Genomic DNA, 17,316 nt, shown 5'->3' on the forward strand with positions numbered 1-17,316 from the left:
CACCTTCAGAAAATTAATATTCAGAAACCTAATCTTAATAACAGTGAAAATGTATTACCACAGACTGTAAGTCAGGACACATGTTGAATGTTTTCCATATATAACAAAGTAAAGTAAGAAGATATTTTGTATTCTGAAGGGATTTTCTTTTGTTTTACTTTATAAAATAATTAAGATTCACACCCTGATTTAACAAGTGATACCTCAGTGAAATTGTAGGGTCTAAAACACTAAAGTGAGGTAGGGTGGGATGGGCCCTAGCCCTGCTCTATCATTAACTAGTTGTGTAACTTTGGATATATCTGTTAACTACCTGGGCCCCAGTTTTATCATCTGCAAAATTCAATCAGCCTTCAAGTCCCTCTGATTGAAAGCAACCAACTCAAGGAGAATGGGGAGATCATTTGCCAAAGACGAATGATGATTTAAATACCTAGAGATGAAAAAATTTTGGTGACAAAGTCGTAAAATGTTAGAACTAGTCTTGTGTAAACCCTTAGGAAAATTTAAATGTTTAGAGGCCTAAAAAGAGACGTGAGCAGCTACAGATCACACAGTGAATCAGCAACAGAGCCAAAAGATAGCTGCCCAATTTGTCTTGGGCCAACAAAACCCTATTATCCAGACTGAAAGCTTACTAGAAGAGCACACACCAGCTTACCTGTATGCAAGAGCTAAAGCCCAGGCCCCAGCAGCGCAGTACAGACTGTCCTGGATTTTTGCCTTCTGATCATCACCACATGTTTTAGTGGGAAAGAGACCTGTGGTTGGACTTTGATAGAGTAGCAATGTTGACTTGACTGGAATGGAACACAAGACAAAGAAGGAATTGTACAGCCATCCATTTTCCTTGGGCTGAAGATCTTAATCTTTAGTTTCTTCATCCTACTTCTGACAATTCTGTTGTTCCTAAATTTACCTATAATATGCAACTTTTTAGCATACATAAGCTGCTTCATGTAGGTCACTCCAGTTTAAGTGGGACTCCACCCTAAAGGAAGGGTATTTCCACTTCTGAGGAAAGGACTAAGCTAATTAGCAATTAAAAACCTTTTAGAATATCCTACCTAACGTTAGTATTGTAAGGGAACATTAGGTACAGAAAAAAAAATAAGACCAATTAAAAAAAGCGTATTTTCAACAAGTTCAATAGGGAAACAAAGCAAATGTACACCAAAGAGTGGCATTAGTCACTAAATCCAACGCTAACTCAACTGCTAAATAAACCTGAATCTTGTTTTCCACTGATGACTAACTTGTGTCTTGTCTTCAGAGGAATGTATTCACTTTACTTTAGATATTATATTATACAGGCTAGAGATATGTTTAACATTTCAAAATCAAACCCATCCTTATATGACATGAAAATAAGTACATAAATATTTGGAGAACATTTTACTTAAATAAAAGAAGTCTGAAATTAATGCTTTATTACCTTTAATAAAAGTCTTAAAATATAAAAATATACTCACCAAAATTACATTTCCTAAAAGCTATTTTATTCCTAACTATAAATGTTTTTCCACAAAATACATTAAATTATTCTCATCTAGATTGACATATGTCACCTTCTTTTAGTTTTTTAAGGACCTAAAGCACTCTGCTCCTTCAAAGAGATTAAAGAATTAAATTTTTCTTTCTCAGACAAAACTGATGTTATCATTACCATTTTTTTCTGAATACCAGGGTATTTATCATTTTTCCCCAAGTAAAGAATTGGTCCTTATAGTGTGAAGTAAGCAACTGAAATTTCTTCAAAAAGGTATGTAAATTTCTTTACCTAGTTATGGCCACAAAGATAATAAAAGGGACATATAAGAATATATTCCAGAATTGTGACCAAAATAAGATGAATTAAGGTTTTACATGAGGTTAACACAAACACCAAAAAAATCCTTATCTTAGGAGAAATAAATAAATTAAATTTTATATTATTTGCCATACAAGGCCATATAAATGGCACAAGAAGCAAAATGGCAAAAATTAATAGGCTTTTCTTACAGTCTGATGAACAAAGAGGAGTCCTGTGTATACACATCTCAAGTCAATTACTCACATTATAAAACAAAATCTGCTGCTCTTGGCAAAACAAACAATAACAAATAAAATAGAGACCTGTTATTAGTAATAGTAACTTGAGATTATCTTTTGTATCTCAATGAATTAGAAATAGATTTAAAGGCTTAGGACTACTTGGGAACCATGTATAGGTAAATGAGTGAGGAATACTACAAAATCTTTATTAAGTAGTAATCGAGAAACAGCCTCTAGTTCTCAAATCTGGTAATGTTTAGGAGGGCTAAAAGGACACAGAGGAAATTGGTGACGGTTTTAAAATTATTCAAGGGACAGATGACTTGCTGGAATTCTTTTATACCAGTATCAATATGTAATTGGAATATATAGCTGCCTCAGCAATGAAACTACCCCAACATCCAAATGAAAGAATATCATGCACATAATATATGCAATATAAGGCAGAATAAATACTAATGATAACTACCTAAGGACATGTTTTCCTCAAGTTTTGCTTACCAATTCTGTAATAATGATCCAATTTATCCCACAGAGTTTCATTATCAGGTCTCGGAAGATTAATGCTTTTAAGAGGTTCATAAACTGAGCCTAAAAGAAAAATGAAAACTCATCAAATTCAATCATTTTTCCTGAGAAAAACAAAGAAAACTTCTAAATAAATGAAAAAGCACTACTTAGCAATCTAATTTGCATTTTTATAAGTGAACTACCACATTGTATTCCTGGTCAAATTTTTGGGAGGGAAAGAGAGAGAAGAAAGTGCCCTTGTAACAAGTACAGAAGGGTTTTAAATGTTATGGGAACCCCTACCCTCACCCCTGACATGTATACATACATACACACACCCACACCCACACACCCACACACACATATATACATATATATACTGGTCCCAACAACTCAAATACCAGTAATACTTATGTGCTAGTCACAAGTTCAGTAATGTCGGTTCCTTTTGAGAAATATCTACTTAAATGCCCTGAAATCCAAACCTTATTCTTTATGCTCATGATCAGGCAATTTTCTGTCAAATGATCATACTCCAAAAACCTCAAGGAAAAAAGACAATGCTGACTTGTTCCAAAGTCATCCATTCCATGAATATTCAGATAGTTTTCATACTGAAATTCTGAAGCCTCCATTTACTCCTAGGTAGATAAAACTCATGCCTTATTATCTGGACTAAAGCAGAAACCATTTCTACTTCTCAGCCATGAAAACTACTACAAGGTATTAGCAGAGCATACTGCTCAAAAGCTACAGAATACACAATAATTATGAAAATTTTCCACAAAATGGATACAGAAAATTGTTCACTTGACTAGTGCACATTTTCAACTACTGACTGAAATGAAGATGAATGAAATGAAGACATCTGGACCTTCAGCCATCAGACTAAGTACTGGCTCTCATTCTTGTTAAAAGGACTCAGAAATTATAAAATCTCAAGGTCACAACAAATCCACCTCTGGATTCAGGTAATATACGTCATATAGTCTAACAACACAGCACAAGAGTGGCCCTAAAATTTACCTGGGGTTGGAAGGGGAATGTGTTGGCATGCATTAAGAATCTTTTTCTAAAAAAATTAAAGCACTTCTGTTCATAAAAGTGCTATGTCCAGTATGCTAGTATAAAGCCAAGGTATTTGGAATCCCTTTATGTTTAGAGAGATAATAAACATTATGAAGGAAGAAAGGAAAGCATCTATACATTAAGGCAATAATCTCATTATCTTCTGTTGGAAAGAGAGATGATTTATGCATCAAAACAGGAATATGAAATGACCTGAGTGAAGAGATTTTCTAAAAAAGAGTCTTCACAATGACACCAAGCAGAATGGTCCCAAAGGGAAGAATGGGGAGGCCTACCAACCTAGTCAGGAAAGTATCAGGACTCCTGCACAAGAGGCAAGGGCCTGGCCCGGCCATGCCCTCTGCCTCCTTGCATTCAATAGTTCTGTGTAGATATAAGCATATGGGCAACCTGGCAGTTTGGAAAAAGTAATATGGCCACTGCTTACACATTAGGTACTAACCTCTGGGAATCTACAACCTCTCTGTGAACCTCATTCAATAATTAATAAAATAAAATCAGGTACAAATCATCACAAGTTTTAAGTTGTGAATATATATATACAAAAATTAAAGGAGACACCTTTGCTGGGGTGGAAGGACTGTAGATGAATGAAATTTCTATTTTTATTCAGAATTCTATTATTAGAAAAGCTAATATTTTGCTTTATATAAGAAAAAAATCACCAGAAGTTGCATATACTTTCATTACATATAGTTAAAACAATACATGTGCATATGGATACAAATTGAAATAGAATATGCAAGACTGAAATCCACCTTTATATCTACCATAATAATTATAAGCGAGTTTATTTTGAAAGATTGTTTTAATGACATTGTATCATGGGTTTTAGGGTAAAAAAAAGTGCTATTACATCTAAGGTGCCCCTCACCTCCCAAAAAAAGACTAAAATGATTCTGTTATCTAATGTTTCTCAATGAAATCACCAATGGAGTTTGGTAAAAGCTACAATAAATAAACAAAAGGAAAACCAGACTTTTCAGGAAAATAAAAACCTATGCAGTAAGAGCTAAAAGAGAAGATGTTCAAAGCACAGCAGAAAAGTATAAAAGTAAAATCACCTAACTAAGAATCAATATTTTCTTATACTTTCTCATATCTTCAAAGAAAGCCCATGATGAATTAAGAACAGCTTGCCTAGATAAATGTTAACATTTTAGTGATCACCATTGTATTGCTTCTGAAGTAACTCCGTAAAATTAAACAAGGATGTTCCACACAATTTATGGCAAACAGTACCACAAATCTGGAGTCAAAGGAAAAGTAATCAATGGTAACATTTTAACCAAGAATTAGACACCTGAAAAGCTTCAAAACAAATAAAAATGTGGAGGAGAAAGCAATCAATAGAGCATGAATATCCAAAGACAATGAAAAATATGCAAAATTACAGAAAACGCTAATAAATCTTTAGAGTTCAAAATGAAATGAAGTTTTTAAATGTGATTTCTTCCTTTTCCTGTTTCACCCAGTCGAATTACACCTATATTCAAACATCACAAAGTAAAATAAAAATTATCTTTTTCCATTTGTAAAGATGAGTTTAAACATGTTGATCTGATTTTTCCCTGTCAATTCTCTTGCTATTAGAAAAATACAATCAACCTACTCTTCATTTCAGAACACATCATTGCCAAAGACATTCACTGACAAAGAACAGTACAAGAAGAGGCAGAAGTTGTTCCTTGAAGAGTAATATTTAGCTTTATCATGAAAGAGGAAAGGGTTATTATTTAGGAGATTAAACAAGGAGTTTCCTAAGAAATTTCCATGAGACGAAAACAAAACTAAGAGCATAACAAAGGTACAAACTTTATGAATTTGGCACTGTAAAATACCAAGAAGGTTTCTGAGTGTTATGGGGAGGCTCTTAAGCAATCACAAAATAGTACTGGTAATTCAAATACCAACCACTAAAAGAATAAAAATGAGAACTCAAAAGGGAAGTCAAGGTGCCAAACAGATCAGCAAGCCAAAACAGTATCAATAGTCTATTATTTGGGCATACAATTTTTCACTATATGATTGAAAACCCTTTAATAGGGTATATACAAAAATGTTATTAATCAAGTATCATGAATCCTTAAGTAGCTTTATCATTTTTTCATGTATGGTGATAGACTAAAATACCATTATTTATTCATTCAGTTAATATATGCAGTGTATGCATAAAACTCTAGACCATACATCTAATAGGCTACCAGGACTCAAAGATCAGTAGGAAAGGGAAGATAAGGTTTTGAATAAGAGTAACTCCAGTTAGAGTGGTGAGTTTCTTAAAAGACAAAGGATAGGAAAATTCAGTCCCCCTGAGGGGCTGAGAGAACAGGAAACTCCTGCATTGCAATCTCTGAAAATAATAGCAATTTCAAATAATGAACTGCCATCTGAATAGGAAGATAACAACTGAAATCTAGGAGAACATGAAGTCATACACATATACAACACGTACCTGCAGATATATTACCAGAGCTCAAAAGCTTATACATGTGTCTTATAAAACAAGACACTACATACCAAGGTATTTTTTGCAGTGATACACATTAAAAGGTTTAGGTGAAGAAAGTATATAGATAACAGGGTAGATTTTATTGAACACTGATCCAAGTATGCCCTTTCATGAGATAGGGAATTTTATTACAAATCTAAATCCTTAGAAAGGCCTACAGGGTTCTGATCTTCTCCCTCAATTAAAATAATTTCTTTTAAGATTAAAAAAAATACAACTTTCCATCAGTCTAAAATAGGCATCACTAACATTTTGGTATATTCCTTTCAAGCATTTCTTTAAGCAACATTTATAAACATTAATAAAAATTTACCACACGTGCAGTCATAACATACATGCTGTTTCTATCATCCTTTTTTCCCTTATCTCACTTCTTGCCCTCTTCTGTCCTCATTCCCATGTAACCACACTTCTTCCATATCTATATAACAAAACATATATGCATAAATGAGGGAAGAGTCTTTCATTGCTTTTTTTATAAAAAGGGAGTCATGAAATAGACCATTCCTTGCTTCTTGTTTGTCTCATTTGACAACACACATGGAATTCAAAAGAGGCAATGGTTCTTTCTTTGACTGCTATATATTCCTGGGTTTTAATACAGTACAACTTATTCAATTATTCCTCTATCAGTGAGTATGTAATTTGTTTTCTATTTCTGCCATCATAAACAATCTGCAAAACATCCTTATACATAGATATAGCAATAGTATGCTAGAACCAACTAACACTGGTTGGAGAGTCAAGTGTTAAATTTTCAGGAATTTTGGGAGCTGGTTATGAAACACATAAATGAAAATTAAATTATAAAAATTTACAACTGGATAATTATTAAAAACAAATGTAATAAATATTCAAAACTCATCACTTCCTAATTATATAGGTTCTTGAATTGACTTATACCTATAGATCTGTACATTGGAAATACCATGCAACAGCATGTCACAACATGTCTCTTTCTAACTCCGCATTCAGTGATATCATGTAGATGAGTAGTTGTGACAAAAACTAAATGGTCTGCAAAAGCCTAAAATTTTTACCATTTGGCCCTTTATAGAAGAAGTTTGCCTGCATCTAATCTAAATTCTCAGTAGTATTAAATTCAGCAATAAATGTAGTTTTTACTAAATAATAGCAAACTGCATTTTTTAAAAGGCTAAAACAATTCATATTCCTACTAGATATAAGTGCGCCATTCTTTTAAAAGTTTTTCTAGGGGTGCCTGGGAGGCTAGTCGACTGAGTGTCCGACTCTTGATTTTGGCTCAGGCCATGGTCTCAGGAGTCATGAGATCGAGGCCTATGTTGGACTCTGTGCCGAGCATGGAACCTGTTTAGGATTCTTTCTCTCCCTCTCCCTCTCTGTTGTGCTCTCTCTCAAAGAAAAAAAAAAAAAAAGATTTTCCCATCTAATAGTATCTCACTTTTGTTTTTCATTTCTCATACAACTCATGAGTCTGAAAATCTTTGCAAACTGGCCATTTGGATTTGCTCTTCTGCAGATTGCCTACATCCTATTGCCATTTTTTATTGTTAGTGTTAGTCATCAATTTCTAAAAGTTATTTGTATATTTTGTTTGCTATTTAATATTTCATTTCAAGTGTTTTCTCCTGAGTTTTCATTAGTATACCAACACTATAATATAAAAACTTTCAAGAGTCAAATATATCTCTTTCCAAACGTGGTTTTCTTTTTCTTTTTAAAAAGGTTTTTGACAAAATGAGCAAAGGGAAAAAGAGAGAGGGGCAAACCAAGAAACAGACTCTTAACTATAGAGAACAAACTGATGACTGCCAGAGGGGAGGGGGGTGGGGAATGGGTGAAATAGATGATGGAGATTAAGTGCACTTGTGATGAGCTCCGGGTATTGTATGGAAGTGTTGAATCACTATACCGTACACCTGAAATTAATGTTACACTGCATGTTAACTAACTAGAATTAAAATAAAAACTTAAAAATAATAAAATAAAAAGGGTTTTGACAACTCCTAGGTTACATAGTCACCTCAATTTTCTGCTAAGCTTTTTATGATGTAAAAAAAATTCCTGTTTATGTATTTGATCAATTGGGAATTTGTTTTCTAAACTGCTTTTATTTTTTTTTTTAATTTATTTTAGAGAGGGAGCACCAGCAGGGGGAGGGGCAGAGGAAGAGAGGGAGAAAGAAAAGCAGACTCCTCGCTGAAAGCAGAGCCCTACACGGGGCTCGATCTCACGACCCCAAGATCACGACCTGAGCTGAAATCAAGAGTCGAACACTTATCAACTGAGCCACCCAGTGCTCCTAAACTGCTTTTAAAGTATATAGGGAGGTCCAGACTTTTAAAAAGATCAAATTGGTTCAATTTCTTTTTTTAGGTTACAGAATACCGATTAGAAAGATCCATTTATCCTAAATTATAAGGAGACCCCATCCCAAGTTATGGGATTCAAATAGAACATTTCCTCTTGAAATAATATAACTTAATTTTCAAAAGCTATATAAAAACTCTACTGTCTAATAATGAAGCATTTGGCCAACTTATTTTCTCACAGATACAACAATTTTATGCAAGATTTCAAACCTATCTGGAATATATGATGTTTACAATAGCTTAAACAATAGCTTTATGTGTAGTCACATTAATGTCTCTAAAAATATCACTGCTGGGACGCCTGGGTGGATCAGTCGGTTAAGCATCTGCCTTCAGCTCAGGTCATGATCCCAGTGCCCTGGGATCGAGTCCTGCATCAGGCTCCTTGCTCAGCAGGGAGCCTGCTTCTCCCTCTGCCTGCGGCTCCCCCTGCTTGTACCCTTGCTCACTCTCTCGCTCACTCTCGCTCACTCTCTCTCACCCATGCTCTCCCTCTCTAATAAATAAATAAAACCTTTAAAAATTTTTTTAAAATAAAATAAAATAAAAATATCACTGCCTCAGGCAATATAGATTTTTCTAAAAAGTATTTTATGTAGCACTCAATACTGAATATTGAGACAAAATTTAAAAATAAAATAAACAGCATACTTTCATTTTTCTATGGGTCTTGGGTTCTAGCAGAATATAAACAGAATTTTCAAAAGTAAAACCTTACCCCAAGGAAAGATCAGTATCTTCCATCTGCGTTTTATTAATGAATGTCCTACTTTGGAAACAGAGCAAGTTTAAGTTCACTAATTCTAATGACTGCAACTTTAGAATCCTCTCCTGCATTAGCTCAGGGTAAGCAGCTAATTGTATAGATAGAGGACACATTAAGTGTTGTGACTTTTCAGTCAGGAACAAGTCTCTGAAAGCCTAAGGAGTAGTTTTTGAAGGTTCCAAGGTACAGAGGCTATTAAACTAATAAGAAAGTATGTACGAAGAAGCAGTAAATAACCAAAATCCCAAGAGCTAAATGTTCCACAAGATAATTAAGAACTAAGCAGAATGTGAAGACCTTGTATTGTAGAGGGTCAAATAGTCCCACAGGTTCATGAGATTTGTATATTCATTGTACTCACATATGCATGTAGAAACGATGAGGAGGACAGGAAGGGCTAGAGCAAGTAGGCATGGGAGAGCAAAGAGACAGCCTTGTATAGGAACATACAAAATATATGCAAACCTTTGGGGTTTATCAGTGAGTTACTGATAAAAACCTGGGGTTTATCAGTAAATTACTAAAACATTAATTTGGGGGCTGCTAAGATAGCAAGAGTTCTCAGAGTACAATAATCTGTATGTTTATCTTATATATAAATCCATATTTGATACAATATGGATTTTCAAGCAACTTTGAAATTTAAGTTACATCTTTAACTTCAGATGATATTTTCTTCATCTTAAAATTCCCTTTTACTCCTCACTGATAAAAACAAGAAATCTACTATAGAGAAGGGACAAGTTATTCAAATACATGCTCACTCTATATCCCTGATGCCAGTACTAAGAGGTTCTCAATAAATATTTAGTGAATTGAACTGGATGAATCACATGATTAGAGGCCTTCTTGAATTCCCACAGTTATTGTTCTATATTCTGCATTCTTATAACATTTTTAAGTACCTTAATTTTAGCTCTTCCTTGTCATGATACGTTTTATTTTCACTATTCAATTAATGTGTTATACTACATTGGAAGATGATCAATGATAGGGACCATACCTAGTAGTAGTAGGTGGCATTAACATGTGGTAGGAAGGAAGGAAAAGGAGAAAAGCTGACAAAAATATGTCTCAGAAAACTTTTGATGACCACTTTTACAATTTTTTTCTCACAAGCTACCCTATATCTCCTGTTACTGCCCCATCCACATCATCTGATTTAATGATTGTCCCACTTCTTCAGACTTCCATAATTAGACAAATTGAAAAACTTCTCTTACTAACTTTAGAATGTACATGTTAACTTTTTTTTAAGATTTTATTTATTTGACAGAGAGAGAGAGATAGTGAGAGCAGGAACACAAGCAGGGGGAGTGGGAGAGGGAGAAGCAGGCTTCCCGTGGAGCAGGGAGCCCAACGTGGGGCTCGATTCCAGGACCCTGGGATCATGATCTGAACCAAAGGCAGACGCTTAACGACTGAGCCACCCAGGCGCCCCTACACATGTTAACTTTTACAGTTAAAAGATTTGAATATACTATACATGACTCCACAATTCAAGCACCTTCAAGATCACCAATACCTCCTTGCAAAACAAAAAAACAAAACTTAAACCATGATTTTCTTTACTGTTCAGTTCCATCATGCACAGAAATTTAAAATATTAAGGAATAAATGTACCCCCAAGTAGGGGAATGAATAAATTATGACATCTCCATTCAATGAAGTACCTTGAAACAGTTTAAAGGAATGAGTAGATCTCTTATCATGAAAAAACAAAAAAATAGTGTGAAAAACTAACATCATATAATAAGATTTACAGTATGATACCACATGTTGCAAAACTAAGCAAAAATAACTATACAGAGGGACAGAGGCAAGATGGCAAAGGAGCAGGGGACTCGGTTTCAACAGGTCCCCTGAATTTAGCTGGGTATCTACCAAACCATTCTGAGCACCCATGAAATCAGTCTCAGATGTAAGAATATATATGTGGAACTCTACAGGCAGAAAAGCACTGCCTGTTGCAAGGTAGGAAGGGCGGAGTCATGAATCTTCGGGGAGATATCGGAAGATACACAGAAGGGGGAGGGAGCCTCCATAAGCCGGCTCCTGGAAAGTGATATATCACCGGAGTGCAAAAGCATCCTGAACCAGAGACCAGGTAAAAACTCCCAGGGTGGTAGCAGCAGGAAAAGGGCTTCAGAACAGTGCCGAGACAGGATCCAGGAGCTGCAGGCGCCCCCACAAGCTGTGGCTGGCTCAGTATTAGAAGCACAAAGGGCAGGGACACGCCCAGGCCCCTGGGACAATCTCTGAGAGAGTCAGTATGGGTGTTCACCACGGGGGGAGGGGGGGGCTGGGGTTCTCATCGGTGCATACAGTGCATACAGAAATGAAGACCTGTCCTGGAGGTTTTAGTGAAGAGAGCAGACTGCAATTTCTCTGCTCTGGGCCAGAGGTTTGGGTGGGCCATTTTTGCTCTGACCCTTGGAAGAGACACTGAATGCCCCAAGAGAACAAAAGCCCAAAAGACCAGGATCCACTGAGCCCATCCCACCTACAGGGGGCAAGGCAACTCTGCCCAAGCACTGTTTCAGGAGAAACAATGCGGCAAAACCCTCCCCCAGATGAAAGACTGGAAGAAAAATAAGAAAAAAACTCTATGGAACCCATAAGACTATAAAATCCCAAAACCAGGGAAAAAGAGTATATTGAGCTCCAGGAATTGCTTCATGGCTTTTTTATTTTTCAGATACAACTCTCTTTTTCTTTTTGTTCTTTCTCTTATGCTTTTACCTTTTTCTCATTTAAACTAGATGTTTAATATATCAACTTGTTTCATAGTAACTTTTTAACTTGTACTTTTTTAGCCCACATTTTTTTAAAGATATATGCTTCATTGTAGTCCTTCTTCCCCTATTCAATATTACCTTTATATATATACAAATTCTACTTCCCCTGTAATTTTAGGAAGTACTGTCCTCTAACAAACAGACCAAAATACACCCAGGAAAAACTGAAACACTTTACTTCCTCCGCACTGAGAGATTATAGCCCCCTTCCCCTCACCCCCCTTTTTGGTTCCTTTTTTAAATTTAAAATTTTCTTTTAATTCCTTGATTTTATAAATATTATTCCTGGGTTTCACCTAGGCTTTTTCAGCGGTGGCTTCCGACCACTTTGGCTTTTTCTAGGGTGCATCTTGCTTGGGTCATGGTTGATATTTTGGACTCCGTACATTCCCTCCAGCATTCCCCAACAGAATGATTAGGAGGAGGAACCTCCAACAAAGAAAAGAACCAGAGACAATGGCCTCTGTGACAGATCTAATGGATATGGATATAAGCAAGATGTCAGAGATAGACATCAGGGTAGCAATTATGAAGTTAATAGTTAGGCTTGAGAAAAGCATTAGCAACATAGAATCTCTAAGAACAGAAATGAGATCTAATCAGGCCAAACTTAAAAATGCTATGAATGAGATGCAGTCTAAACTGGAATCTCTAACAGCCAGGGTAAATGAGGCAAAAGAACAAATTAGTGATCTAGAAGATAAACTGATAGGAAGGAAGCCCAGGAGGACAGGGATAGGCAGTTAGAAGCCCAAGAGAACAGACTTAGAGATCAGTGACACCATGAATCGTTCCAATGTCAGAATTATTGGGAACACTGACAGGGTGGACAGAAAGAGGACTAGAAGGTATATTCAGGCAAATCATAGCTGAGAACGTCCCTAGTCTGGGTAAGGACACAAACATTCATGTCCAAGAAGCAGAGAGGATACCTCCCAAGATCAATAAAAATAGACAACACCCTGGCATCTTACAGCCAAGGAAGCTACCCTGAGAGCAGCTAGGAGGAAGAGATTTCTTATGTATGAAGGGAGGAAAATCAGAATGACATCAGACCAGTCAAAAGAGCCACGGCAAGGCAGAAAAGGCTGACAAGACACATTCAAGTACTAAATGAGAAGAACATGCAGCCAAGAATACTTTATCCAGCAAGGCTATCATTCAGAATGAATGGAAAGACAAAAAGCTTCCAAGACTGGCAGAAACTAAAAGAATATGTGACCACCAAGCCAACCGTGCAAGAAATATTAAAGGGGATTCTGTAAGCAAAGAGAGATCCCAAGACTAAGAGAGACCTAAAAGTAACAGACAATCTACAGAAACAGGGACTTTACAGGCAATACAATGGCACTAAATTCCTATCTTTCAAGAGTTACTCTCAACATCAACAGCCTAAATGATCCCATGAAACGGCACAGGGTTTCAGATTGGATAAAAAGACAGGACACATCCATATGCTGTCTACAAGAGACTCTTGTCTACAGCTCAGATTGAAAGTGAGGGGATGGGGATCCACTTACCACACGAACATACCTCAAAAGAAAGCTGGGGTAGCAATCCTCATATCAGACAAATTAGATTTTAAACCAAAGACCATAGTAAGAGATGTAGAGGGACACTATATCATACTTACAGGGTCTATCCAACAAGAAGATCTAACAATTGCAAATATCTATATCCCCAATATGAGAGCAGCCAATTATATAAAACAATTAATAACCACAATAAAGAAACATATTGATAATAATAAATTAATAGTAGGAGACTTCATCACTCCACTCACAGCAATGGACAGTTCATCTAAGCAGAAGATCAACAAAGAAACAAGAGCTTTGAATGACACAATGGACCAGATGGACTTCATAGATATGTACAGAACATTCCACCCTAAAACAACAGAACACACATTCTTCTCAAGTGCACATGGAACTTTCTCCAGAACAGACAACATACTGAGTCAGAAATCAGGTCTCAACCAATACCAAAAGACTGAGATTATTCGCTGCATGTTACAGGCCACAATGCTTTGAAACTGAAACTCAACCACAAGAAGAAATTTGGAAGGAATTCAAACACTAGGGAGTTAAAGAGGATCCTGCTAAAAAGAATGATTGAGTCAACCAGGAAATTAAAGAACTTAAACAATTCATGGAAACTAATGAAAATGAAAACACATCAGTCCAAAACCTATGGAATACTGCAAAGGTGGTCCTAAGGGGGAAATACATAGCCATCCAAGCCTCTCTTAAAAAAGTAGAAAAATCCCAAATGCACATGCTAACCTTACACCTAAAGGAGCTGTAGAAAGAACAGCAAACAAAACCTACACCAAGCAGAGGAGAAATAATAAAGATTAGAGCAGAGATCAATGAAATAGAAACCAGGAAAACAGAAATGAAGAAAACTAGAAGCTGGTTCTTTGAAAGAATTACTAAGATCAATAAACCTCTGGCCAGACTTATCCAAAAGAAAAGGGATAGGACCCAAATCAATAAAATCATGAATAAAAGGGAAGAGATCACAACTAACACCAAGGAAATAGAAACAATTATTAGAAATTATTATCAGCAACTACATGACAACAAATTAAGCAACCTGGAAGAAATGGATGCCTTCCTGGAAATTTATAAACTACTCAGACTGAAACAGGAAGAAATAAACAATCCGAACAGACCAATAACCAGTAACAAAATTGAAGCAGTAATCGAAAACCTCCCAAAAAACAAGAATCCAGGGCCAGATGGCTTCCAGGGGAATTCTACCAAACATTTTCTTTTTTTTAGATTTTATTTATTTATTTGACAGAGAGATAGAGAGCACAAGTACGCAGAGCGGCAGGCAGAGGGAGAGAGAGAAGCAGGCTCTCCTCAGAGCAGGGAGCCCGGCACGGGGCTCGACCCCAGGACCCTGGGATCATGACCTGAGCCAAAGGCAGCCACTTAACCAACTGAGCCACCCAGGTGCCCCTCTACCAAACATTTAAAGAAGAAGTAATTCCTATTCTATTGAATCTGTCTCAAAAAATAGAAACAAAATCATTCTATGATTTAAAATTCATTTTCATTCAAAATCATTCCAAAATCATTCTATGAGGCCAGCATTACCTTGATCCCAAAACCAGGTAAAGACCCCAACAAAAAGGAGAATTACAGACCAGTATTCCTGATAAATATGGATGCCAAAATACTCAACAAGATCCTAGCCAATAGGATCCAACAATACATTGAAAGGATTATCCATCACAACCAGGTGGGATTTATTCCCGGGATGCAAGGGTGGTTCAACATTCAAAAGTCAATCAAGGTGATGGACCACATTAATAAAAGAAAGACAAGAACTATTTGATCCTCTCAATTGATGGAGAAAAAGCATTTGACAAAATACAGCATCCTTTCTTGATTAAAACTCTTCACAGTGTAGGGATAGAGGGTACATACCTCAATATCATAAAAGCCATCTATGAAAAGCCCACAGTGAATATTATTCTCAATGGGGAAAAGCTGAGAGCTTTTCCCTTAAGGTCAGGAACATGACAGGGATGCCCACTCTCACCACTACTGTTCAACATAGTAGTAGAAGTCCTAGCCTCAGCAATCAGACAACAAAAAAAAAAGGCATTCAAATTGGCAATGAAGTCAAACTCTCTCTGCTCGCAGATGACATGATACTTTATGTGGAAAAACCAAAAGACTCCACCCCCAAATGACTAGAACTCATACAGCAATTCAGCAATGTGGCAGGATACAAAATCACTGCACAGAAATCAGTTGCATCTCTATACCCTAACAGTGTAACTGTAGAAAGAGAACTTAAGGAATAAACCCCATTTACAATAGCACCAAACACCATAAGATATCTAGGAATAAACCTAACCAAAGAGGAAAAGGATCCATACTCTAGAAACTACGGGACACTTATGAAAGAAATTGAGGAAGACACAAAGAGATGGAAAAATATTCCATGCTCATGGACTGGAAGAATAAACATTGTTAAAATGTCTATGCTGCCCAGAACAATCTAGACTTTCAATGCCATCTCTATTAAGATACCACTGGCATTTTTCAAAGAGCTGGAACAAACAATCCTAAAATTTGTAAGGAACCATAAAAGACCCCAAATCACCAAGGGAATGTTGAAAAAGAAAACCAAAGCTGGGGCATCACGTTGCCTGACTTCAAGCTATATTACAAAGCTGAGATCACCAAGACAGCATGGTATTGGCACAAAAACAGACACATAGATCAATGGAACAAAATAGAGCGCCCATATATGGACCTTCAACTCTATGGTCAACTAATCTTTGACATATCAGGAAAAAAATACCCAATGGAAAAAGACAACAGTCTTACCAATAAATGGTGCTGGCAAAATCAGACAGATACATACAGAAGAATGAAATTGGACCATTCTCTTACACCATACAGAAAGATAACTCAAAATGGATGGAAGAACTCAATGTGAGACAGAAATCCATCAAAATCCTACAGGAGAACATAGGCAGTAACCTCTTCAACATCGGCCACAGCACTTCTTTCATGACTTGTCTCCAAAGGCAGGGGAAACAAAAGCAAAAATGAACTTCTGGGTCTTCATATGGATAAAAAGCTTCTGTACAGCAATGGAAACAGTCAACTAAACTAAGAGGCAACCCACAGAATAGGAGAAGATATTTGCAAATGACATTACAGATAAAGGGCTGGTATCCAAAATCTATAATGAACTTATCAAACTCAACACCCCAAAAAAATAAATAAATAAGTCAAAAAATGGGCAGAAGACATGAACAGACACTCCTCCAAAGAAGATATATGAATGGCTATCAGACACATGAAAAAATGTTCCACATCACTTGTCATCAGGGAAATACAAACCAAAACCACAATGAGATACCACCTTACACCAGTTAGAATGGCAAAAATTAACAAGGCAGGAAACAACAAATGTTGGCGAGGCTGTGTAGAAAGGGGAACCCTCTTCCACTGTTGGTGGGAATGCATGTTGGTACAGCCACTTTGGAAAACAGTGTGGAGGTTCCTCAAAAAGTTAAAAAGAGCTACCCTATGACCCAGCAATTGCACTATTGGGTATTAACCCCAAAGATACAGATGTAGTGAAAAGAAGGGGCACCCCAATATTCATAGCAGCAATGTCCACAATAGCAAAACTATGGAAGAAGCCAAGATGCCCTTCAACAGATGAATGGATAAAGAACATCTGGTTCATATACACAATGGAATATTTACTCAGCCATCA

The 17,316-nt window shown here is 36.4% G+C and overlaps 1 protein-coding gene across 4 annotated transcripts in view; it reads right to left on the bottom strand.

The window, feature by feature from the left end:
• Positions 1–17,316, bottom strand: part of PHKB (phosphorylase kinase regulatory subunit beta) — a 304,320-nt gene that overhangs the window by 255,678 nt on the left and 31,326 nt on the right. For all 4 annotated transcript variants that reach the window (XM_027620346.1, XM_027620345.1, XM_027620343.1 and 1 more), the window contains 2 exons: positions 2,536–2,625; positions 662–800 (listed from right to left, as the gene is read on the bottom strand). In XM_027620346.1, coding sequence (XP_027476147.1) covers positions 662–800; positions 2,536–2,625 — 229 coding nt within the window. The remainder of the gene's footprint in view (positions 1–661; positions 801–2,535; positions 2,626–17,316) is intronic.

This window comes from Zalophus californianus, chromosome 17 (assembly GCF_009762305.2).
Source record: "Zalophus californianus isolate mZalCal1 chromosome 17, mZalCal1.pri.v2, whole genome shotgun sequence".
NCBI lineage: Eukaryota > Metazoa > Chordata > Mammalia > Carnivora > Otariidae > Zalophus > Zalophus californianus.